Source organism: Arachis hypogaea, chromosome 17 (assembly GCF_003086295.3).
Source record: "Arachis hypogaea cultivar Tifrunner chromosome 17, arahy.Tifrunner.gnm2.J5K5, whole genome shotgun sequence".
NCBI classification, from domain to species: Eukaryota; Viridiplantae; Streptophyta; class Magnoliopsida; order Fabales; family Fabaceae; genus Arachis; species Arachis hypogaea.
The window spans coordinates 1,310,943-1,334,591 of record NC_092052.1 but is presented as its reverse complement, the minus strand read 5'-3'; the positions used below and the strand labels follow the sequence as shown (position 1 = coordinate 1,334,591).

The 23,649-nt window shown below is 31.9% G+C and overlaps 5 protein-coding genes across 5 annotated transcripts; 4 read left to right on the top strand and 1 right to left on the bottom strand.

Moving 5' to 3' along the window:
* Positions 1 to 383: 383 nt before the first annotated feature.
* LOC112766446 (uncharacterized) lies at positions 384 to 3,278 on the bottom strand. The gene is made up of 6 exons (XM_025812346.3): positions 3,096 to 3,278; positions 2,107 to 2,485; positions 1,677 to 1,867; positions 1,386 to 1,532; positions 988 to 1,212; positions 384 to 818 (listed from the first exon to the last, which is right to left on the bottom strand). Exons 2-6 carry the CDS (start codon positions 2,296 to 2,298, stop codon positions 569 to 571), a joined length of 1,005 nt encoding a protein of 334 aa, XP_025668131.1. The 5' UTR covers positions 2,299 to 2,485; positions 3,096 to 3,278; the 3' UTR covers positions 384 to 568.
* A 688-nt stretch (positions 3,279 to 3,966) lies between these two features.
* LOC112766445 (ABC transporter G family member 26) lies at positions 3,967 to 7,459 on the top strand. Its single transcript, XM_025812345.3, has 9 exons — positions 3,967 to 4,224; positions 4,623 to 4,909; positions 5,016 to 5,171; positions 5,274 to 5,457; positions 5,623 to 5,901; positions 5,986 to 6,270; positions 6,354 to 6,638; positions 6,723 to 6,830; positions 6,954 to 7,459. Exons 1-9 carry the CDS (start codon positions 4,003 to 4,005, stop codon positions 7,221 to 7,223), a joined length of 2,076 nt encoding a protein of 691 aa, XP_025668130.1. The 5' UTR covers positions 3,967 to 4,002; the 3' UTR covers positions 7,224 to 7,459.
* Positions 7,460 to 8,241: 782 nt separating this feature from the next.
* On the top strand, positions 8,242 to 11,073 carry LOC112766444 (uncharacterized). Its single transcript, XM_025812344.3, has 2 exons — positions 8,242 to 10,408; positions 10,598 to 11,073. The coding sequence occupies exons 1-2, from the start codon at positions 8,567 to 8,569 to the stop codon at positions 10,706 to 10,708; spliced, it is 1,953 nt and encodes a 650-aa protein (XP_025668129.1). The 5' UTR covers positions 8,242 to 8,566; the 3' UTR covers positions 10,709 to 11,073.
* A 7,139-nt stretch (positions 11,074 to 18,212) lies between these two features.
* LOC112766442 (E3 ubiquitin-protein ligase At4g11680) lies at positions 18,213 to 21,312 on the top strand. The gene is made up of 3 exons (XM_025812343.2): positions 18,213 to 19,558; positions 20,249 to 20,642; positions 20,935 to 21,312. The coding sequence occupies exons 1-3, from the start codon at positions 19,044 to 19,046 to the stop codon at positions 21,079 to 21,081; spliced, it is 1,056 nt and encodes a 351-aa protein (XP_025668128.1). The 5' UTR covers positions 18,213 to 19,043; the 3' UTR covers positions 21,082 to 21,312.
* Positions 21,313 to 21,732: 420 nt separating this feature from the next.
* Positions 21,733 to 23,027, top strand: LOC112766441 (uncharacterized). Its single transcript, XM_025812342.3, has 2 exons — positions 21,733 to 22,052; positions 22,385 to 23,027. The coding sequence occupies exons 1-2, from the start codon at positions 22,033 to 22,035 to the stop codon at positions 22,770 to 22,772; spliced, it is 408 nt and encodes a 135-aa protein (XP_025668127.1). The 5' UTR covers positions 21,733 to 22,032; the 3' UTR covers positions 22,773 to 23,027.
* Positions 23,028 to 23,649: the final 622 nt, after the last annotated feature.

Genomic DNA, 23,649 nt, shown 5'->3' with positions numbered 1-23,649 from the left:
AGTTTTTCTGAACTTTCTCACACTTTATCAACCTCTAAAGCCTAAAATGATGTCTAATATAATAATGCCATATCCTTTTTTTTCTGTTTGGATAGTGGGGACAGATACTCAGCCCATAAGTCCACTCATTCATGTTTGGTATGGCTGGTAGCTTTCCTACCATAGTATATATTATTATATTAAATTTTAGTCCATTCAATTATTTGCTATATTGGTGAATGCAATCAGTATTGTCCTCACTGTCTCTTTTTTAGCCTAATACCTCTGAATTTTTTTTATTTTTTAAGTTATTTTTCTTTTAAAGTTGTCCATAAGGTCAATATCCATTGTTTGCATAGCTGCAGAATTGATTCCTTCCTTATCCATATCCATACTATAATGAATTCAGAAAATTTAAGCCCTGTAGAAATTACAATGAACAAAACCAAGGAACATGATTACATCAATACTAAATCATTCAAAGAAAATGTTAGTGTGGTCCTATTTAACTTTGAACACATCAAATCCAATTACAATGTAATTTTCCAGTTACAAAAGGTGGTTTCACAACAACTAATGGAAACAAAATTCACTTCTCCTGGAATGGATGCTCAAAATAATCATTTTCCTTAACGACGACATCGATATCAGCATCAGCATGTGGTTTGTTTGCATCTAAGCTTCTTGGGGTCATAGCTGCTAATTTCATTTCATACTCTGCAACTTCTCTTCTGATTCTATCAGTTGCCATGATTTTCTGAGATATTTGTTCAAAACCTTGGTGGATGCTAGTGAGGAGCCTATAAATCTGCCTCCCTGTAGCATCCTTCTTCGCTTCCCTGCAGAGAAAAAAGAGAAAGAAATTTCTTATTACCTACCTTTAATAGAAAGTAACAAAATTAGGCCCTTTATCTTCATTTTATTTTCTTGTGTGCACTCTGCATGTAATATGCCCTAGCACACCTGTGTGGATGTTTCGATATGCATGCGATGATCAAATGTTCATACCTAAAGACAATTTCATCAGCAACAGCATACGTCCGATGCAAGCGTTCTTGGATAGAGTTACTGTCTAATTGAACCTCTCTAGTTTCTTTCAAGATACGCTCAATGTCAGCATCCTGTTTGCGACTATTTTTTGTTATCTCTTTTATTTTTTCAGTGTATGATTTCCTCGATGATGATTTTGGCTGCTTCGCAAGATCAGCAGAGAGCTTTGATTGCTCTTCCTCCCTAGAGAAACACAATATTCATGTTTAAAAAGTATTCATTGAAAGGTAATCAACAAGGATTGAATTAGAAGAAACTTTTCAACATTCCAAAGCCAATCTATTTTACTGTTCTCTGAAGAATCTTTTATTCAGTTCAGTTGTACAAAGTAAAATGAAGAATTCTTGAATACATACCTCTTTCTAATTTCGGATAGAATGAGCTGTTCTTCCTGTTGACATTCTCGCAACTTTTCGAGCATTTCTTGTAAATCTGGATTACTTGAATATAAAGAGTCCTCGAGACTTCTCTTCTTCTCTTCCAAACTTTTTCTTACTGGATCCCTGCAAAATGTATTGAAATTCGGTGAAGTGAACAATTTGTCCTATGCTGTGACTATTCTGACCTGGAATCAAAGTAAACCCTGAATACACAGTACTAACTGAAGCTAAAATGATCTAGTATTTCATATGAATATGTTTACTCACCACTCTGACTCCAACTTCAAAAGGTTATGTCTTTTGGCTTGTAGTTGTTCATTCAACTGGTCGGCATAGAAGTCAACGGAGTGTTGCTTATCAAATGCCATTTCTGATGCTGATTTCATCACTTCCAATTCTCCTTCAAGAAGCTCTAGTTCAGAAATTCTTGAAGCCAAGTCATCTATGAGTGCTTTTTCCTGATTTATAAGTTTATTAGTTATTTAGTTTCACATGCCATTCTATATCTCCATATTTCACATCTATTGACATGATCAGATCAAGAAATAAAACAGCTGGATTATACAATTCCTTCATCTAAACATCAACTACCCAACAAAAGATAGAAAAATAGGAAACAGGGGATCCCCAAACTGGGTCATATTCAGTTGGAATTAAGTTAAGAAAAGCATGTAACAATTTCTTTTGTGAAAGTTACCTTTTGTTTCAAGACATTCATATCTCCACCATCTTTAACATGAGGACCACTTTCTTCATTTCCAAATGAAACTCTTCCATTGTCAGGTACTTCAACCGAATCCACTTCATTTAATATACAATTTTCTTCATCCCTGCTACAACCATCCACCATGCTTGAGGAGGATTCACCGGAAGCAGGTGTTACATCCATTTCCTCTACCTAATCCATTGTTGAGTACTCGAGTCCATAACGGATCTTCTCAAATTATCCGTTTAGATTTCTTCAAGCACTAATCTTTCTAAGGTCAGCAGCACTTCCAAATTTCAATAACTCCAAAATATTCTCCCCGCAAGGAGCTTATCAACTTATACAGGTCCTCGTCAGATGGATACAGAAACTGCCACAGACAACAGATGCATTCCATTCTTAACCATAAATCCATAACATAGCAATTAAAAAAAAATCTAAGAAGATGAAAGGTTAGCACAAAGGGTTTAGATCATGTCCTGAACTGACATAAAAAGATAACTTTCATCATTGCATCTACCTTTGAAGTTTTAGTAGTAATTTAATGCACTAAAGTTACATTTGATAGAATGATTAGATGATTTCAAATCATAAATATCGATGATTATAGATCAACAATCCAAAAACACTACAAGCTCATGCTTTAAAATCTGAGTCCAATCCTACCAACAATCATTGAAAAAAACTTCCACACACAAAAATGTTTAGAATCTCAAATGAATTTCTTTTTGTAGGAAAAAAAAAAGTATAAAAACCTCAAAATGAAGAGTTAATCTTACTCACTCTCATATAATCGCAGAGATCACAGCTAATAATATTACTGAACAGGGATGAACAAAGCAAGATTCATCAGAGATACCAATTACAATAAAGAAATTCAAAATCTCATCTTTGCTTATTTTCCCATACTTTCTCAGCTTTTAAACACCAACCCAGAAGAAAAAAAAGAAAAAAAAAAGAGCATTAAATTCCTCAGGTACCTTGTTGAAGCTGAAATCTCCAATGCAACCGCTTAGCAGCTGAAATCTCTACAGAGTAGCACTTACGATTCTTCCACGCCCCCTCTGTGCGAGTGTGTGTTGTTCTTGCTGTTTTGGATGAAAAGGTTCAAGCTTTGAATTAGGGGTTCTACAGTTCAACACTTTCTAGTTCATGTGTAAAACGGTGTCGTATATCCCAAAGTTAAATGTTTTCATCTTGTTTTTTAGGAATTTAGGGTTTTTTTTTTCTATTTGACAAATAAAAAAAAAAACAATTTGATGTATGGTGTAAAGTTATACTAAATGAATATTTTAGAGGTTAATTTTGATACATTAATATATGTATAGTTATTAATCACTTATTTTAAAAGAAATTTATGTAAAAATTATTTAAATTAACAATTGTTTAGAATCCTTTTCAAAACTTATTTTAAGGCACATATGCATAATTAAAATTAGCTTCACTTACATTAATGTCAAAATAGGTTAAGTTATAGGCGAATTTTATACACTAAATGTCAGACATTTCTTTATAAATATTCTATTAATTTTTAAAAAGGAAGAAAAAAAAAATTGTGATATGTTAAATTCTAATCATATTCTCTTTTGTAAATGAATTATATCATAAACAATGAATAGAATGCAGTTACATTCATGGTTTTGTCATGTTATTGTTACAATACTCATAATGGTTAAATTGAAAGGGATATGTAAGAACTGCATTTCATGCCATTGATGGACCAATAAAATGCCACGAGAATTATGTGGCCCACCAAACTAAGATTCTAGATTCCATATATAGTTAAGCTCTTGGTCTAATGCAGATGCTTCATGATATCTGAACTTTTATTACTAGGCTTAGATTCAAGGGTTGTAATAGTAGTAGCAGTAGCTCATCCCATTATTCATGATCATGGAAAATGGTAGGGAGGATCATGAGATTGAGGACATGTCAATGTCAATGTCACCACCTTCTGTTGGTTCCATGCAAATAGCTGGAAGCAATGGCTTTGGCCACAGCATAGAGTTCATGTCTCAAGCATATCTTCCCAATAGGTACTCAGAAGTTGTCCTTAAAATTGTGGATTCAAGCATTAACCAAGATCCACCACTCCCCATATATCTGAAGGTAAGGGAGAAAATAATCTTGCTTCTATGAAAGAATTATGTTATTTGTACATTAAAACTTTTATCAGATAATCTTACCGTGAACCATGTGAGTTACAGAGTTAGTATAATGCATAGTTACATGGAACGCAATACGTTCTTTTATGGGAATGGGTACGTGGTACGCCATATTTAAAATATTTTATGTGAAAAATATACTTATACATTTCAATACGTAGATGAATTGTAAATTGGTACGCAATACGTCACCTAATTAGTAAATTTATGTAACTATGGTATAGTGTCGCACACAACACATATTTTTCCCATGGAACTCTTTCAAATTTAGGGTGTTTTTTTATAAGATTGTAGTTAACTTGGTCTTGAGAATGGACAATTCATTTTCTCATTGATTTGCAGTTTGAGGATGTAGAGTTCAAAGTGAAAAATAGCCAAACAGATTCCAACAACCCTTTAAAGAAAATGGTGACAAAGGTGGCCACACAACAAGTGGAACAAGAAAAATACAAGAAAATCCTTAAGGGTATCACAGGGAGCATTGGCCCTGGTGAAATTCTTGCTTTGATGGGTCCTTCTGGCAGTGGAAAAACAACTTTGTTGAAAGTAATTGGAGGAAGATTACTTGAGAATGTAAAGGGAAACATTACTTATAATGATGTTAGATTTAATCCTGCTATAAAGAGAAGGTTAGTAATTAACATCTTTCTATAACATGAACTTTTGATCTTTTCAAACCATAAACTTGTGCTGATGTTGTAATTTTCTGTTTCTTCTCTTTGTTTTGCATTGTAGGATTGGATTTGTTACACAAGAGGATGTGCTTTTCCCACAACTTACAATAGAAGAAACATTGATCTTCTCTGCATTCTTAAGGCTACCAACCAACATGAGCAAGCAACAAAAATATGCAAAAGTGGAAAACACTATCAAGGAGTTAGGACTTGAAAGGTGTGTTAGACAATTGTGCAAATTTATTTCCTTATAGTTTTTACAGAACCAAAGGAAGGGGGAAAATTTTGTTTCTCTGAATAATCTTTTGTTTAACCATAGATGTCGCCACACGAAAATTGGTGGAGGATTTCTAAAAGGCATATCAGGAGGAGAAAGGAAGAGAACTAGCATAGGGTATGAAATTCTTGTTGATCCTTCATTGCTGTTACTTGATGAACCAACTTCAGGTCTTGATTCAACCTCAGCTAACAAACTTCTCCTCACTCTTCAAGGACTTGCCAAGGTATTGGTAACTAGAAATTAGTAATTTACTGTATCTAGATACAATTTATATCAAGATGCATGAGTTATGAATGTATAGTTCAAAGTGACATATATTCTTACATGAGTAAATTTTAAGTGTCATTTGGAATAGATGCTGAAAACTATCTTTTGATTAACTTTATAGGGTGGGAGGACCATAATAACTACAATTCACCAACCATCAAGCAGAATCTTTCATATGTTTGACAAACTTCTTCTGATATCAGAAGGCTATCCTGTTTATTATGGAAAGGCTAGAGACTCAATGGAATACTTTTCTTCATTGAGATTCGCCCCTGATATACCGATGAATCCTGCAGAGTTCTTGCTTGACTTGGCAACTGGTCAAGTGAATGACATAAGTGTTCCTCAGGAAATTTTGGGAGATCAAGAATCTTCTGAGCCTTCAAAAGCTGTTATTAAGGTAAGTTTCAATTAAGTTAGTTAGTTAACTATGTCCATGTCTTATCTCATTTCTAACTTAAGAAATGTTGATTTGTTTTCTTAGTATCTAAAACTCAAGTACAAAGAAATTCTGGACCCAAAAGAAAAGCTAGAGAACCATGGAGTGGTAAACACACCAAAACATCTTCAGCTAGCAATTCAGGTTAAAAAGGAGTGGACATTGAGTTGGTTGGACCAATTCATTATTCTTTATAAGAGAACATTCACAGCAAGATGCAAGGACTATTTTGATAAATTCAGACTAATTCAAGCCCTTGGAATTGCAATTATTTTGGGGCTACTTTGGTGGAAATCCTCAACCAACACAGAGGCTCAACTAAGAGATCAGGTAGTTCCTTTCATAATTTCTATTTTCATTTTGATTATAAAAACCTAACAGGGCCTTAACCTGAATCAACATATTTGATGCAGATTGGTTTAATGTTCTATATCTGCATATTTTGGACATCTTCATGTATCTTTGGAGCAGTATATGTTTTTCCATTTGAAAAAGCCTACATAGTGAAAGAAAGGAAAGCAGACATGTATAGACTAAGTGTATACTATGCATGCAGCACTCTGAGTGACATGGTAGCACATGTTTTCTATCCTACTTTCTTCATGATTATCTTGTACTTCATGGCCGGATTCAAGAGGACGGTCGCATGCTTCTTCTTAACATTGTTTGCAGTGCTGTTAATAGCCATAACAAGTCAAGTAATTCGCATCATAAATCAGTTCTCCCAAAAGTTTAAGCGAAAGTGGAACAACATTAATACTAATCAATGATTTTGTTATCAGGGTGCAGGAGAACTATTTGGAGCTGCAGTTATGAGCATTCAAAGAGCAGGAATGGTTGCTTCTTTAATACTAATGTTATTCCTTCTCACTGGTGGATACTATGTCCAGGTATGAACAAGATGATTGTATTCAAACACTGACTTCTAGATGTTCAAACCATGAGTTTGTTTGTTATAGAAGTAGTTTACAACATTAACTGAAAAGATGATTGTATTGAATGCATGGATTCAGCACATACCAAAGTTCATGCAGTGGATGAAGTACCTTTCATTCATGTACTATGGATTCAGACTTCTTCTAAAAGTGCAGTATTCAGGAGACCAACTCTATGAATGTGAGAGCATAGGAGGGTGTAGGACCCTTCAGAGTTCACCTTCATTTGACACTGTTAATTTGAAAGGTGGCTTACAAGAAGTTTGGGTTCTCATAGCCATGGCATTATGCTTCCGTTTTCTTGCTTACTTCTGCCTCCGCAGAAACATTGATGTATGCAATTATTAGTATCTTTGATGAGTGATTTGAGAATTAATGTGGTGGTTGTGGTTGTTTGTAACATGTAATATTTGAGGTAAGTTTGTGACTGCAACTTCATAATTAGGAATACTTAATAGTTCCTTTGTTGAAAGCAAAATGAAAATACTGAATTTCATGTATTGTATTTTACAGCTTGTAATATAGCATATAGGTACTTCAATTTACATTAATCAAATTAATGGGGGTGATTTGCTATCTACAAACTTCTCTTTTTTTGTTTCATATTATTATTTCTCAATTTAAGTCAATCTTTGCTCTCAAGACACTTGCAACCACCTATTTATCAAGCATGAAAACACAACTCAAAGGAGAGGGGAAAAAAATACACAAAAGGTTTGTTTTTTTAAGGTGGAAATTCATATGGAGTTGTCTTCATGTGAAGTTAGTCGAAAGAACCGTTGGATGATTTGACATATTTAACTAAATTGTTATCTAACGATTTTTAACTAGCAATTTCATATAAATACAACTATACGTGAGTTTTTATTTTATTTTATTTTATTTTTAAGTAACATAATAGAGGGATAGAAGGGGGGTGTGGAGGTGGTTTGGGATCAAATCCATGTGCATGTAATGAATTAATGATGATGCTTCATGCCTTGATTAAAGATAGATTTTGCCTTTTCTTCTTCTAGGATTAACTTAGTTAACAAGATGTCAGGAAGAACTTTGCATTCATTATCTATCATTAATTTGAATGCTTTTTATTAAATATAAAAACTATAAAAGTAACTCCTTTTATTATAACATAATCTATTGAAATTGAAGATAAAATAATTTTTTGTTTAATTATATATACATAAAATAAAATCACATAATTTCTCTCCGAAAATTTCCTTGGTACATACAAACTTTATATCATCATCTACCTCTTTTATTCATTACTTAATTGTAACTACATTCTTAACCCACATTAAATACTTCAATTTACACTCAAGTTTAGGATCACTTTTTCCTAAACTATGTCTCATTAAACCCACAAAGCAAAGCACCAAATTTCCCCCACTATTTTCTTACTGTTGCAATGTTTATGTTTTTGTTCCCTCTCTATCTTTAAAAGGCATGCAATTTTTTTAATCTTTTCTCACACAAAACCCCAAAACCACCATAATCATATGGTTATGATATGATGACCTTTCATTCATTCATAACATATCTACTTCTACATTGTAATTATATCCCAAATTAAGAAATCTATCTATCTATCTTAGTTTGACTTTTCTCTGTTTGTGTCTCTGTCTCTGTCTCTGTCTCTTACTCTGCTCTCAGAAAAACAGAGTAGCTCTGCTTCGTCCATAAACTGCAACAAAATGGAACTTGTACCCTACTCTGATTCCAAATCCGACACCAACCCACCATGGAAAGACATGTTCCGATCCGCCTCCGTCAGAAAACCAACCCCGCCACCGTCTCCTCCGCCGCACGCGCCGCCGCAGCAGCAGCATCAGCAAAATTGCTCTGACCCTGGTGATAAAAAACTCAACTTTTCCGGTGAAGACTCTCAGGTACGACTCGCAATCTTCATAGCCATGGCACACGCTGGCCTCGCCTTCGCAATTATCGTTTTTTATGGTCTCTTCAAGCTTCTAGAGCAGTACTTGAAGCCTCTTCAATGGGCAGTGCTATGTTCTATCCCTCTCAGGGGAATTCAGAACGCCATTGTTGCGTTCTGGTATGAGCCATTGAAGCTTGGCCTCACCGACACCCTTCTCGCTGTCCCAATTGCGGTTATTAGGGTCTTTTTGGGTACCCTTTCTGAGATTCGAGAAGCTTCTATGAGGGTCATTCTTAGGAAGTCAAAGTCTGAAACTTTATCATCACTTGAAAGGAAAAAGCTTAGTGGGTTCTCCACTATTCTTCGGTTACTTCTATCTTTTGGTGTGTTTGTTGTTGCTTATGAGAATCTTGGTGTTGTTGGGTCAATGTTAATTATTGGATTAGGCTTTGTTTTCAGCACAAAGAATGTAGATTCCACTTTGTCTTACTTTAATAGCATTAGAATTGGTGGTTTTTTCACTAGAAGGATGCTTAAGAGGTTGCATACTATTGTGGCTGTTGGGTTGATTCTTGGCATGATTGTTGGGTTCTTGGTTGGGTTGATATTCTTCTCTTATAAGATTGGTGTTGAAGGGAAAGATGCTGTGGTTTCGCTGAAAGTGCATGTCGAAGAGAGCAATTATGCTGAGAGAATTGGTGTTAAGAAGTGGATGGATGAGAATGATGTTCCTGGGATGGTAGATAAGTACACTGCTCAGTTTTACAGGACAGTGTCTGATCAGGTTGATGGATTGGCAATGCAGTACAATATGACCGAGTTCGTCAATGGTCTTAAGCATTTTGTGATAACTAGTAGCAGTGTTAACACTTCAGGGTCTTCAACTGAGTTGTTGACCCCTTCGCCTTATACGGAAAAGTTCTTGAATTTGAAGGATCGGGTAGCAAATAGGGAATGGAGTCAGATCTATGCAGAAGTGGATAGCATTTTCCGAGAGCTTGTAATCACTCGCGAGGACTTGGTTGAGAAGGCAAAAGGGTATGCCGTCAAGGGAATGGATGTAGGTCAAAAGGTTTTAGCTAGCAGCACGAATGTGCTTGGAAGTGGCACAAAGTTCTTTATGTCAATTGTAAATTCCATAGTTTCTGGTGCTGCTGAGATCTTCAATTTTGTGTCTCAGACAGTGGTTTTTTTCATGGTTTTGTATTATCTCATAACATCTGAATCTGGTGATGTGACTGAACAAGTTATGTACATGCTTCCACTTCCAAAATCGGCCCGGCTCAGATGTGTTGAAGTGTTAGATAAGGCGATTTCCGGAGTACTTTTGTCTACTGCTGAGATTGCATTCTTCCAAGGGTGTCTGACTTGGCTTCTATTCAGGCTATACAGAATACATTTCTTGTATGTGTCAACTATGCTTGCCATCATAAGTCCACTGCTGCCGATATTTCCAAGCTGGCTCGCAACAGTTCCTGCTGCAATACAACTAGTGCTTGAAGGCAGATACATAGTCGCCATTGTCCTATCACTTGTTCACCTTTACCTCATGGATTATGGGGCAAATGAGATACTAGAAGATGTGCCTGGCCATAGTTCATATCTTACTGGAATGAGCATCATTGGGGGAATGGCATTGTTTCCATCAGCTTTAGAGGTAAATTGTTACCCTCCATGGTTTGGTTCATATCTTCTGTTTTAAAATTTAAGACTGGTTTTCGTGTGTGATTCGATTTTGTTGTATCAAACACTTACCACTAAGCCAAAAACTACAACTTCATTTCTTTACATCTAGTGTATGTGAATCCCACAACAGTATCACATTGACTAAGTTATTGTTCTGCAGGGAGCTATAATGGGGCCATTGATAACCACAGTCATTATTGCTCTGAAGGATTTATATGCTGAATTTGTTTTGGAACAACCAAAGGACATTGCCAAGACAAAGGAAGATTAGACCATAACCTGTTTATATGACAGTATTCATTTCATTTTGAGTTGAAGGTTTCTGCATCTGCAAGTTCATTATTGTTCTTATCCATTCTGTTTATGGATCTTGTTCCTAAGTTCCTGATTTGTTTGTAATTTATATTCTTTATCTGTATCATTCATTAGATTATTTGTGAAGTTTGTAACTGACAAAATAGGACTTTTATTTGCTCTTTCTATTCTCATTCCATTTTTAGATGACATAAAATTACTCTTCACTTGGAGGCAGTGTTTGATAATTGTATATTCACTCCAAAATTGTTGTATTCCTATAAGAATTTTTTCTTATTCGTTGTACCCCAATAAATAAATATATAAAAAAATTTTAGAACATGTATTAGATGAGCTTGTTGGAAATATAATAGTATCTTTTTCAAGCACAAAATGTTTGTTATATTATATACTTTTCACAAATTTCATAGTTTGATAAAGGAATCAAAGAATCAAGTTAATTGATGGCATAAAGAAAAGGATAACAGCTTGGAATTGCAGCAGAAAAATGGAGTGAGCACTGAGCATTGACATTCTTGAGTATATATTATTACAGAGAAAAGGTGTTCATTATGGAAAGTGGTAGTATCTAATAATAAAAATATTTTATGTGACATTAATTAATTTAGTATCTAAAGAAGCATAGCACAAGAAACACATGGGAACATAATTATCAACACTGATCTGGCAATTAATTTGCTCAAAATACTAAATTATTAGCTTAGTGATTCAATCGGTTGATCACCAATAAATTAATTAAATCAAAATTAATTCAATATATAAAATATAAATTAAATATATGTATATATTTTAAAAATTAAGAATTTGATTTACTAATTTTTCGGTCAAATTAATCGATTTATTTCAGGTTTGAGTGATAACAAAGTCAGAACTTTTTCTTAAAAAAGTACATTATAGTTTGGAAAGCTATAAATCATTAGGTAAATTCTATGGTGCCTATAACTTTGGTATCAAATTTGCCGAACTTACCTTGTATAGTAAATTTTAAATATTAAAAAATTATTTACTTTTATATTTTTTAATTTAAATATTAATTTTTATCTTCTTTTAGTAAATTAGGCAAATATAGATAGACACCATAAAATGCACCAAATCATTATTTGAGTGAGAACAAAAATTCTTGTAACTTTTGCTAAAGAAAAATGACTTGAGAAGTTTCTACTCCAAAATAATGGGAACCATAGATATATAGATGGGGATAAAAAACATACCAATGTGAAATTTTCCCATGATTTAATTATATTTCAGATATATCTTTTTTTATCATCAACTTTTCGTCTTTTATATATAGGTTTATTTTTCTAATATAATAGTAAAAAGAAAAAAAATTAAGATCACATATTATAATTCAAAATGTGTATAATTTTTTAGAAAAATATATAAGGTAGTCTAGAATTTTTTTTATTTTAGAGAAGTTATTCTAGAAGTTTGTTAATTAATAAAAGTTCTTAGAGGGAGACTTAAGAGGCATGAGTCATGCTATTCCATACTTTTCTTAGTAATCACCCTTTTCCCTTTAACTTTAAAGCCTCTTGATTTCATCTAAATAAATTGAAATACATAAAAAATTATGTAATATGTGGACTAAAAATCAGTATATATTTATTCATATTATTTTATAGAATAATCAAGCTTATAATAAATCAATAATTAAATTTGTTTAGAATAGCATAATAAAAAATTATAAAATATCAATTACATATTTCTATACACACTTAATGACTAATCTTATTTTATAATTACAAAAAGTGTGATTAATTGAAAGATAATAACGTTAGAAAGACTTCAATTGTTCCCATTTCATTTCATATGAATATTATATTTTTTTATGAAAGTGATTTTTTTTTTTCCTTTGCAAGATATGTAAATAATAACACGTTGCACCTCTCACCGGCCATGTAGGGTCAAATAGGATTCAAATACATATCGTAAGCATAGCTTAAAGCCTTAATCAACTTTAATTATCTTTGTTTTTCTTTGAAATATGGTCACTTCACCAATATTTTGGCAATCCTTTAATGGTTAACATATGATCGAATTTTAGTCGTTCAAGTAACTTGCTTCTAAACAAGAATAAATAGAATTGGTCTTATCATATATTATTATTCCATGGATATAATCTATGATGTACGGACACATGATACGACATGATATGGAACACGCCGACACGCAAATTTTAAAATTTTATATGATACAGGGACACACATATATATAAAATATAAAGTATTTTTTAGATAAATTGTAATGATATTTTGATATTTTATTGATATTAAAATATAAATTAAAATTTTTAATTATTTTTAATGTCTTATTTTAATTATATCAAATATTTAAAATATTTTTTGTTTTAATAAATAATAATATATACTGTATCTAAATTTATTTTAAGAATATATGTTAAGAATAAGACTGGACATGCGGATACGTGATGATATTTAGGTGTGTCTAGGCGTATCCGAAGAAGAATTTTTTATTTTTTATTAAGACACGAACAAATATCGGTAAATATCGTATCTAAAATGTGTCCGACACACGGACACGATAACTTAACGAAATGTCTATGGTTCATAGGATATAATATTCCACATCTTATTTTCATTGACGTGTTACCATCTTTTTTGTGAATTTGTGATGAGGTGATGAGGTGTGACCTTTTGATATGTAAAAATGTGTTGGTATTAAAATTGATGGAACCATTTTTATATATTAGAAGTTAATATTGACATTATTATGAAATTGATTTCTCTTTTCGATTTTCATGTATGAAATTTGAAAGAAATTAGTACAATTTGTATCCACACCATATATTGAAAATTTTGAAACAATAAATCCGAGAGTTTGACTCTTATATATATATACCTTTCAATTTCTTTGGTCTCAAGTTTAGACTCGCCAACATTTGATTTGGAATTCTTGTAGCCAAATAGAAAATGGGGTATGAATGAAGGAAAGCTTAGCTTTGCTCAACAATTTTGTTTTATAATTTCTAACTTGCTATTTAATTGTCCATTTTGTAATAATTGCTCATCAAAATGTACAAGAATTTTATTTTGATTTCGACATCGTTTGCAATTATATTATGTGTATACAAAAAATTAACTATCAAATCAATTGTGCATATAGAATATATATTAAAAAATAAAATACACATTAAAAATGTATAAATATATATTTATATACAAATATATAATAATTAATTTGATAACTGATTTTTTTTTGTATACGTATAATATTTTTGTTTTATTTGATTCTTATTTATTATTTTTTTATATGTATAAGTTGCTCTCATTTTTGTTTTATTTGATTCTTATTTATTATTTTTTTTATATGTAAAAGTTGCTCTCATTTTTGGTAGACCTACTTGCTCATACATTAATTAGATGAGATAGACCTATCAGGTTGCTTGATCCCACAAGTTAGTTTTGATGGTAGATTTGGCACTTCCTACTTATTATCTAATAAGATTAAAGCTTAAACAAGTCAAATTTGTTATCATGTAACTAATAATCTGCCTGCCAAACATATCTTGAAAGTTTAGATACTTATATATAGTTTGATAATAAATTTTTTGTTTAATTCCACTATGGGTCCTGTAATTTTATTAAATTTTTAATTAAATTTTTATATTTTTTTTTATTTGAATCTCTATATCATATCAGATTTTGTAATTAAATCTCTATCGTGATAAAAATATTAGAATTAACAGAATATTCTGTTAAACAAAACGAATATGCCTAACACTTGACTGAATATTTCGTATAATTTAATAGAATATTCCGTTCATTTTAATATTTTTGTTAGGTAGGAATTTAGTTACAGAATCTGATATAATATAGGAATCTAATTGAAAAAAAAATACAAAAACCTAATTAAAAATTTGATGAAATTATAAAGACCGACTGAGTAATTAAACTAAGTTTTTAATTTGACCCTTAGTTTTTTATAGGTTTAAATTCTTCTAGTTAGATTATAAAGCTGGGAAAAAGAAAATGTATGCAAATCTCTAACGTTATTTATTGTTATTTATAATATAAGATTTTTTATTTATTTGAATAAATAGTTATGTTTTACCTAATAAAATCAGATAAGGATATATTATAGACTTGATGATAAAAATTTATTCAACTAGAGATATGATTAAAGTTTCTAGAAAAATAAAAAGAACTCAAATTATAAAGACTTGAAGTACATTCAATACTATATATATACAATAAAAATGGACATGAGTTTTTACCCCATATTATAAAAATTATAAATTAATATAACTGTAATCTATCACATTTTTGGAAAGTTCCAAAGTCACTCCAAGTCTCCAAACACAAATATAGTGCACACAATTCTTTCTGTTAATTAACTAAACAAGTAAAAAGAAAGTGGAAAAAAAAAACCTCCATTGTTGGATGGTAGTGGCTAAATATGCAGAATTTAGGAGCAATGATTCCTAGAAATAAGGAGGGGCCACACTATAATCGATTGTGTAGTTCTAGTTGGATTAGGTGGCCAACCTTTTACCATATAATCCCAAAAAAGATCAACAGTACCTGCTATAATTCAGATCAATTTTCTGCTTCATTTATTATTATTATTATTATTATTACACAAAAAAGAAGGGATTACTAAATCAGTTGTGTGTATAAAAATATATTAAAATATAAAATAAACATTAAAAATATATGTGATTACCATGGTACAAAGAGTTTAGGACAGAAACGAAGAATTATTTAGAAAAATATTATTTTTGTTATTCATATTTCTCATTTTATGATTACAAAGTTCTTACCAATATATAGACCAAGAGTACGGTAAGAGTACACTCTTATGGAATAATATCCTAATAAATTACATTAATTTTTTTCTAATCCTCCTTGATATTTTTCCGATTTTGTTCATATTCTAATACTCTCCTCAAGGTGAGTAGTGGGATCACCAATACTCAGCTTGGTTAGAACTTTAGCAAGGGCTTGTCTTGAAACTGTTTTAGTAAGAATATCAGCTAACTGGTCTTCTGATCTCACAAATGGAAGGCTCAATAATTTCATTCTCAATTTTTTCTTTGATAAAGTGTCGATCCACCTCAACGTACAGGATTCTCTAAAATGGTGCGGCTTTGTTGTCACATTTTAACTGGTTTGGTGATTGTGGTGGAAACTCAATCTCAGTCATCAATTGTCTTATCCACAATACTTCAGTTATGCCTTTAACGATCCCTCGAAATTCTGCTTCAGCACTTGAAAGAGCTACAATTTTCTACTTCTTGCTTTTTCAAGTTATCAGGTTGTCTCCAACAAGTGTAAAGTAACCAGCTGTTGATCTTCTATCATTTGGGTTGCCTGCCCAATCTGCGCCAGTGTATGCCTCAACCTTCAAATGGTCATTCCTTTTGAAAATAATTCCACTCACTGGAGTTCTCTTCAAATATCGAACTATTCTCATAACAGCTTCTATATGATCTTCTTGTGGCTCATGCATAAACTGATTTATTATTCCCACAGCATAAGCTATGTCAGCTTCTTTGTGGCGGTGCTCTGTCCCATGGCAATGAGGACTATGTAATGCACCATTGTTTTCTGCATTTGGAATAACATTGTGCGTTTCTGAACGACAATGGTCTTCAATATGATCATGCTTTTGATGACCCTTACAATGTTCATAACATTATGATGCTTGACACTTCCATCTAATCTTGAAACCAAAGGGCAGGGTTCATTCTTTGAGGAACGTCTCTTGGAGGCACACTTCTGAGTCAGAGACACCTGTTTTGTCTCCTCTGAGTCACAATGCTTATGGCTATGATGTTTATGTTAATGTAGTTGTTCATGGTAGTGTGGTGGTGGTGATAGTGATGACGATGAGAAGATTTTCCATGATGATGATCATGTTGATGAGAGGAGTCACCATCGGTTCCACCACATACATCTTTTTGGAACCTAACTCTACTCTGATACCATATTGCCATGGTACAAAGAGTTTAGTAAAGAAACGAAGAATTATTTAAAAAAGTATTATTTTTGTTATTCATATTTCTCATTTTGTGATTACAAAGTTCTTACCAATATATAGACCAAGAGTACGCTAAGAGTACATTCGTTATGAAATAATATCCTAATAAATTACATTGATTTTTTTCTAATCATCCTTGATATTTTTCTAATTTTATTCCCTAATTATGATATTCTAATAATATGTTGATTTGATTTATTAATTAATTTTTAATGTATATATAATAATTTTTATATAAATTATTGAATAAACAATTATATTATATATAAAAAAATATTAATTATTAAATCAATTATTTATATAGAATATATATTAAAATATAAAATATATATTAAAAATATAAAACAATATATATTTATACAATTTTTAGTATACACGCAATATTTTTTACATAAATTATTGAATAAAAAACCACCACTTAGCCATGCTAAAAGTTGTTAGGGCAAAAGAGAAGCAGGTCATATTCAAAGATTCAATTAAAAAATAAGAGTGATTTTAATTTTAATGAATAATTTGTAAATTTTTTGAAAAAGTATTCAAAGAATCTAAAAGCTTGGTTTAGATTTACTTCAGCTTTTCAAAAATAAAATAATAATAATAAATGTTAATTGATTAGTTTGCTATTTGGTAAGTATGATAAACAAAATTTGAGTAAAGTATTTTTTTTGTCTTTAACGTTTGGGTAAGTTTTAAAGTTGTCTTTAAGTCTCTAATGTTTTAAATTTGACTCAATGTTATTCCGCCTTTAGGGATCCATTAATAGAATTGACGGCGGGATAAAATTGAGACGATTTTGAAATATTAGGGACTTAAACAGAACAAAAACGTTGGAGGACAAAAACAATACATAGAAATAAATTTTAATTTTATCCTTTAATAATATTAATTTTTTACTTTATATAATATTCAATTATTTTTTAATCACATATAAGTAAATTACACTTAATCACACTACTTTCATTCTAAATATTTTTTTTATATTTTTATATTAACTTATAATTTTAAGTGTAAAATTATAAAAAAAATAAATTTATTTAGAATGAAAGTAATATGATTAAGTGTAATTTATTAAAAAATAATTGAATACTATGTACATTAAAAAATTGATATTATTGAAGGATAAAACTAAAATTTATTTGTATGTATCGTTTTTGTCCCCAACGTTTTCATCCTATTTTAGTCTCTAACGTTTTAAAATCGTCTCAATTTTGTCCCGCCATCAATTCTGTTAACAGATTCCTAACGGCATAACAACATTGAGTCAATTTTAAAATGTTAGGAATTTAAATAGCACGATTGAAACGTTAGGAATAACTTTAGAACTTACCCCATACATTGGGACAAAAAGAATACTTTACTCAACGAAATTTAAATGATATCTTTTATAAATAAATAATTAAATATCCAATAATCTTTTCCTGAGCAGACATATATGCATGAGAATATGAGATAACTTTGAAGCCTTATCCACTTGTATTCAAAGGTCATCAACTTTATGTTTAATATATCATCAAATAACAAAAAATCTCTACATCTGTCTTAATTTTGTAATATTATTATTGAGAGAGAGAGAGTTAATAAAGTTGTGAAACATATTGAACTTCAATTGCTTTCTCAACTTTGCTTCTTTTTCCTTGCATTAAATAATTATAAGCATATATAGCCCTTTGAGGAAGTTGGCCAACGGTTAACTTCCCTCCAAACAAACCCTTTGTGATTCCCTTGGAATCAAAGCAAAGTTTCAGACTTTCACATAGTTTGATACTTGGTCACCTTTCTGAAACCCAAACCTTACCTTCCTATGACACATGCTTCATACCATCTTCTTACCCTTCTAGAATTTGTTATATAACACTCTTCTTCAGCTTTCCGTGCACCATGTGTTTGATGAAAGGTTCATGTTGTTGAAGCTTTGGTTCTGTGTTTGAGGATACTGGTTTGGTTTTGTTTTGTTGAGGAGTTTAAGGCGGTGAAGAGTGTAGACCCCATAAAGGGGAAGTTTGAATCAAATATTCAAGGTTCTAGTTCCATCCCAAAGCAACTCTGCCACCTGGGGTGCTTCAGTTTCAAGTTCTCATGAAATAAAGCTAACACCTTTTGGAATCAGTTCCTGGGAAAAGATTCACATAAAAGACTTTATCCCTTATGCATGCCTTTTTTACAAGTTTACATGGATTCTTAACATATAGAGGCAAAAGGGGTATTCGGGATTCTTTTTTTGTTTCATGTTTGTCGAATTTGTGAGGATTTGATTCGAGTGCAGAGAGAATATATATATATATACGTTTCCAATGAATTCTAGGTGCTTCCTTCCACAAGAGTCCTTATTCATCAACTCTGGCAGCATGGCTTCATTTTCTTCAAATTCTGCAGCTGCAGCAGCAGAAGATAGCAGGGTGAATAGTACCAGAAACCGGCCTCTTCCACGTGCCTCCCCGCCTTCGTTTTTGGTTCAGACGGCGATGAGGGTATCGAGAGCAAGATGGTTTACCTTCTTGAGAAGAGTGTTCCATTACCAAAATGGATCAAGGTCAAACCTTGGCTCTAATCCTTTCAATACTAGAACATGGATGATGATGGAGTTTATAGCTTTAGTGGTTCAGATAATCACTATAACATTCACTTTGGCTATTTCAAAAAAGGAGAGGCCTGTTTGGCCTATGAGGATTTGGTCAGCTGGTTATGATATTGGTTGTTTTCTTAATCTGCTTCTACTTTATGGCCGGTACCGGCAAATTTGTGCAACTCAAGGAGATGTTCTTAGCTTTTCTGATATTGAACAGCAGAGAAACAATGAAGAAACCAGGTATCATATGAAATTCTATCTTCAAGAACTTCATTTCAGTCAATTTTTTCATTAATATAATTGGTGATAGTATTTACTGTTTACTGATAATTTATAGGTTACTAATTTCTTGGGCATGCTTAAGAATTCGCTAGAAAATGTTGACACATCGTTTGTTTTTTGGTTCTGCATCTCAAACTTGTTATATTTTTTTCCAAAAGAAAGAATTGCTCTCTAAATTGATTATGACACACCTAAAGAACCAATCAAAGTGTTAAAAGATGGAAAAGTTCCAACAAATCAGAAAGTCGTTTCCATTTATAACCTTAAAAAGAGCTTGTAAGAATCAAATACCCTCTTTCATACCTCACTTTATTGTGATCAGTTCATGCTATTTATGTGCATAAATCATCTGTAAAATGAAAAGCAACTCTTTAAGCAGAAGTAAATTCAAGTTTATGACCAAATTTAACAAAAGCAAAACACTGAGAAGAAAGCAACCTTTAGGTTTAAAATGACAAATTCGCCTCTCATTAATCAGAAAAGGGTGACAAATTAGTCTTTTCGACTTTTCATACAAAATCTGTACACTATATATTTTCGGAAGTCACTTATTTTATTTTGATTAGAGGACAATTACTTTCTAGCCATGCTCCTTTTTCTGGTGAAATCTGAAAATATATGTAGTCTAATTTTCATTGTGCTATGCAGTGTATACAGGATTTCCCATTTGATGAACAAGTGCAGGACTTCACTTGAGCTTTTCTTTGCAATTTGGTTTGTGATGGGAAATGTTTGGGTCTTCGACTCGCGTTTTGGATCCTTTATCCAAGCTCCAAAGCTCCATGTTCTTTGCATCACACTGCTTGCATGGAATGCAATATGCTACTCTTTCCCTTTCCTTCTGTTTCTGCTCCTGTGTTGCTGTGTGCCTCTAGCTAGCAGGCTCCTTGGCTACAACATGAACATGGGATCTTCGGACAAAGGAGCATCTGATGATCAAATCTCACAACTTCCAAGTTGGAGATACAAAGAATCACATACAAAGTTAGAGTTAGGCAACAAGGATTTCGAAGGCAGCGAGAAGTTGATCAACGAGGACTCAGTAAGTGGCACCAATATTACATGCATACATACATACATACATGTTTGATTTGATATATAGTTTGGCTATGTTTGTTTGAGGGATGGGAGGTAAAAATTTTCACCCTTTTTTACTCTCAAACCGAACATACTCGTCTCATAAAGTAGAGATTCATGGATAAATACAGTTCTAACAAGGTCTCATTACCTTTATTGTGAATATGTTTAAATATGAGGTGCTAGAATAATTTTTTATATATTTAGGCATTTATATAGAATTGAACAAGTTTGTTGTTTTTCTGGTGTGCTTGCAGGAATGCTGTATTTGCTTAGCCAAGTATAAAGATAAAGAAGAAGTTAGACAATTGCCATGTTCCCATGTGTTCCACCTTAAATGTGTGGATCAATGGCTAAAAATCATATCATGTTGTCCCCTTTGCAAACAAGGACTAGAGAAGTAGATAATTAGAAATAGCTGATACAAAAGTTCAAGAGGACCAATATTATTTGGTCATATGTATACTCTTGAGATGGTTACCTTCACAGTTTTTTTTTTTTTTTTTTCTATAATATACTTTATTTGGTTCCCTTGAGTGAGTTTTTGTATATATACAGATAGCTCACCAGTGACCAAAAACTACACTTTACTGTAATACTCTGTTTTAAGGAATGAATCCCCATAACTTTCCAAATTTGTGAATTTCCTCTGCATTATTTTTTTTTCCTGTACTATTATCTGAAAATTCTAAAAGGAGAAAATTCTGTATTGAAATAGTGAAGCAAATATATTATATTAGTTCCAAATAATCAAATTTCCTCTATTTTCTTATATAGTGAAATTTTGACATGGCTAGCAAGATCAGATATAATTTCAATTATACCATATAAATTAAAGATATCCATATTGTAGTTTACCAACCCTAAATTTAGCATCAAATATAAAATGTTACCAAAATGGTGGAATTAGACTAAAATTGTAAAAGGGGAAAAAATAATAAAGCAACACAAGGGTTTAAAAAAAGTGAAGCTTTCACAGATATCACAAAATCAAATTAGACAATGAACTTAAATGTTCAAAGCAAACAAAGTATATAGCATATATTTTCCATGTTTTCCAACTAGGTTGGAGATCATAAAAGTTACCAATGTATTGGGAAAATGACAGCAAGGACCTCATTTTTGTGGTTAGTGTTTGGACTAAAGAAAATTGTGGTCACAGATTGTTTGTTGGGAAATAGCCACTATTTTTGTAACATTTCAAACAGCAAAGACCCCAAGATTTTTTGTTTCTCAACCTGATTCTTGCTGGAATTCTATAGAGACATAAATCCTATATATATGCATATAAAATCTAAATCATTCTATTGAAGCAATCAATCAATTATTCTTCATTACAATATTCTTTATTGGAAATGGCTCCTCCAACTAATAGGTATGTTTGTACATGTATCTCTTATCTGTGCCTTCAATAATCAACATTGTATCCTTTGAATAATTCTTTTGCCAAACATGCATGATCATAATTACAAATCATGTTATTGAAGAAACATAATGTTTATGTATATTAGCATTTCAAACATGTATGGTAGCACCTCTTGAATTTAGAATTTCTTGTTTCACAAGCAACTCAAATATAATGGCATAGACATGTCCAAAAACAAAACAAAACTAGGATATGGATAGAAAATTAGGATATTTCAATGTAAAATTTCCAAATGTGATGAATTGGTATGGCTAATTAAGGAAGCATTATTATGAACATAGGAAAAATTTGGATGCAATAGAAGTGAAAAAGCCTCCTAGGTTGAATATGGACAACAATGTCCATGATCTCAAGAACAAGAAGTCGCCATTGCCATTGCAAATGCCATCACCATCACCATCACCATTGGGACAATCTCCTCTGCCATCGCCATCACGATTAGGACAATCTCCTCTGCCATCAGCATCACCATTAGGACAAACTCCTGTGCCGGCCACCACGAAATCTTCTAGTGGAAAGTTTGAGTGTCTATGCTCACCAACCACACATGCTGGCTCCTTTAGGTGTAGGCACCACCGTGCCAAGGAGGCAGAGATGCGTCGCGCAATGTCTGTTGATAGCAACCTCTCTGCATTAGGATCCAAAAAGATCACCAACCCAATAGTCTAAGGGTGAATGAAGCCTTAAAGAAGCTATATGGTGCATGTTTTTCAGAAAAAAAAAAAGTTTTCTTCTTCATGTATGCCTTTAGCTTTTCAAGGATTTGAAGATTATTTCCTTCAAGTTCTTCATTCAATTATGTGCAATTGTTCATTCTTTTAACTCAAAACATTAGATTAATGTACTTACAATGTTTTGGTGTATTTGATTTTATGGTACAATACTCCATTCTTATGTTTTAAGCATTCATTATAATAACTACTATATTCTATATTACAGAAAAAGAACAGAAAGAAACTATATACTATATAGAGACTACATTAAAATTAGAGTGAGGCCTGCGCATTGGTAAATTATTTATACTATATAGTATATTTTAATAAATGTTATATTAAAAATATTTTAGAGAAAAAGATTTACTAAAAATATTTTGTTTTACTAAATAATGATTGCTGATGTGGCATCATTAGCAAAGAAAAGATGATTTAAACAGTTAAACTCATTGTGGAGAGAGTTAATATCAGCTTTTATATATTATAATAGATTGAGGATACAAAAATAAAAGAGAGAAAAAGAGCAAGAGCATGAGCTTTAATTATTATTTTTAAAACAAAAGCGGATATAACAATAAAGAAATAGTACTCAACAAAGGTCTGTGTATTTTAATCTTTGACAGGGTATGGTGATGGCAACAATATTAAAATATTTTAGAGCTTAAACTTACAATATTTTTTGAATATATGAATATATCTTCTAAATGATTATATATTTGTGGTCTAGACAAGATATAATTTTTTTATCAATAATCGTTTCTCATAATAGAATACACCTTTGGAATCATTGGCCCTTTTGCTTCATTCTTGTCTCCCCACCAAACAGTCCTCAT

Bases quoted from the DNA above. Each gene is read 5' to 3' on its own strand.
- LOC112766446 (XM_025812346.3), bottom strand. From the start codon at position 2,298: ATGGATGTAACACCTGCTTCCGGTGAATCCTCCTCAAGCATGGTGGAT. The intron at 1,533-1,676 runs GTGAGTAAACAT...TACATTTTGCAG, and splicing joins TTGAAGTTGGAGTCAGAGTG to GGATCCAGTAAGAAAAAGTT. The intron at 1,213-1,385 runs GTATGTATTCAA...GTGTTTCTCTAG, and splicing joins CTATCCGAAATTAGAAAGAG to GGAGGAAGAGCAATCAAAGC.
- LOC112766445 (XM_025812345.3), top strand. From the start codon at position 4,003: ATGATCATGGAAAATGGTAGGGAGGATCATGAGATTGAGGACATGTCA. The intron at 4,225-4,622 runs GTAAGGGAGAAA...ATTGATTTGCAG, and splicing joins CACTCCCCATATATCTGAAG to TTTGAGGATGTAGAGTTCAA. The intron at 4,910-5,015 runs GTTAGTAATTAA...TTTGCATTGTAG, and splicing joins AATCCTGCTATAAAGAGAAG to GATTGGATTTGTTACACAAG.
- LOC112766444 (XM_025812344.3), top strand. From the start codon at position 8,567: ATGGAACTTGTACCCTACTCTGATTCCAAATCCGACACCAACCCACCA. The intron at 10,409-10,597 runs GTAAATTGTTAC...ATTGTTCTGCAG, and splicing joins TGTTTCCATCAGCTTTAGAG to GGAGCTATAATGGGGCCATT.
- LOC112766442 (XM_025812343.2), top strand. From the start codon at position 19,044: ATGAATTCTAGGTGCTTCCTTCCACAAGAGTCCTTATTCATCAACTCT. The intron at 19,559-20,248 runs GTATCATATGAA...TGTGCTATGCAG, and splicing joins AGAAACAATGAAGAAACCAG to TGTATACAGGATTTCCCATT. The intron at 20,643-20,934 runs GTAAGTGGCACC...GTGTGCTTGCAG, and splicing joins AGTTGATCAACGAGGACTCA to GAATGCTGTATTTGCTTAGC.
- LOC112766441 (XM_025812342.3), top strand. From the start codon at position 22,033: ATGGCTCCTCCAACTAATAG. The intron at 22,053-22,384 runs GTATGTTTGTAC...TTATGAACATAG, and splicing joins ATGGCTCCTCCAACTAATAG to GAAAAATTTGGATGCAATAG.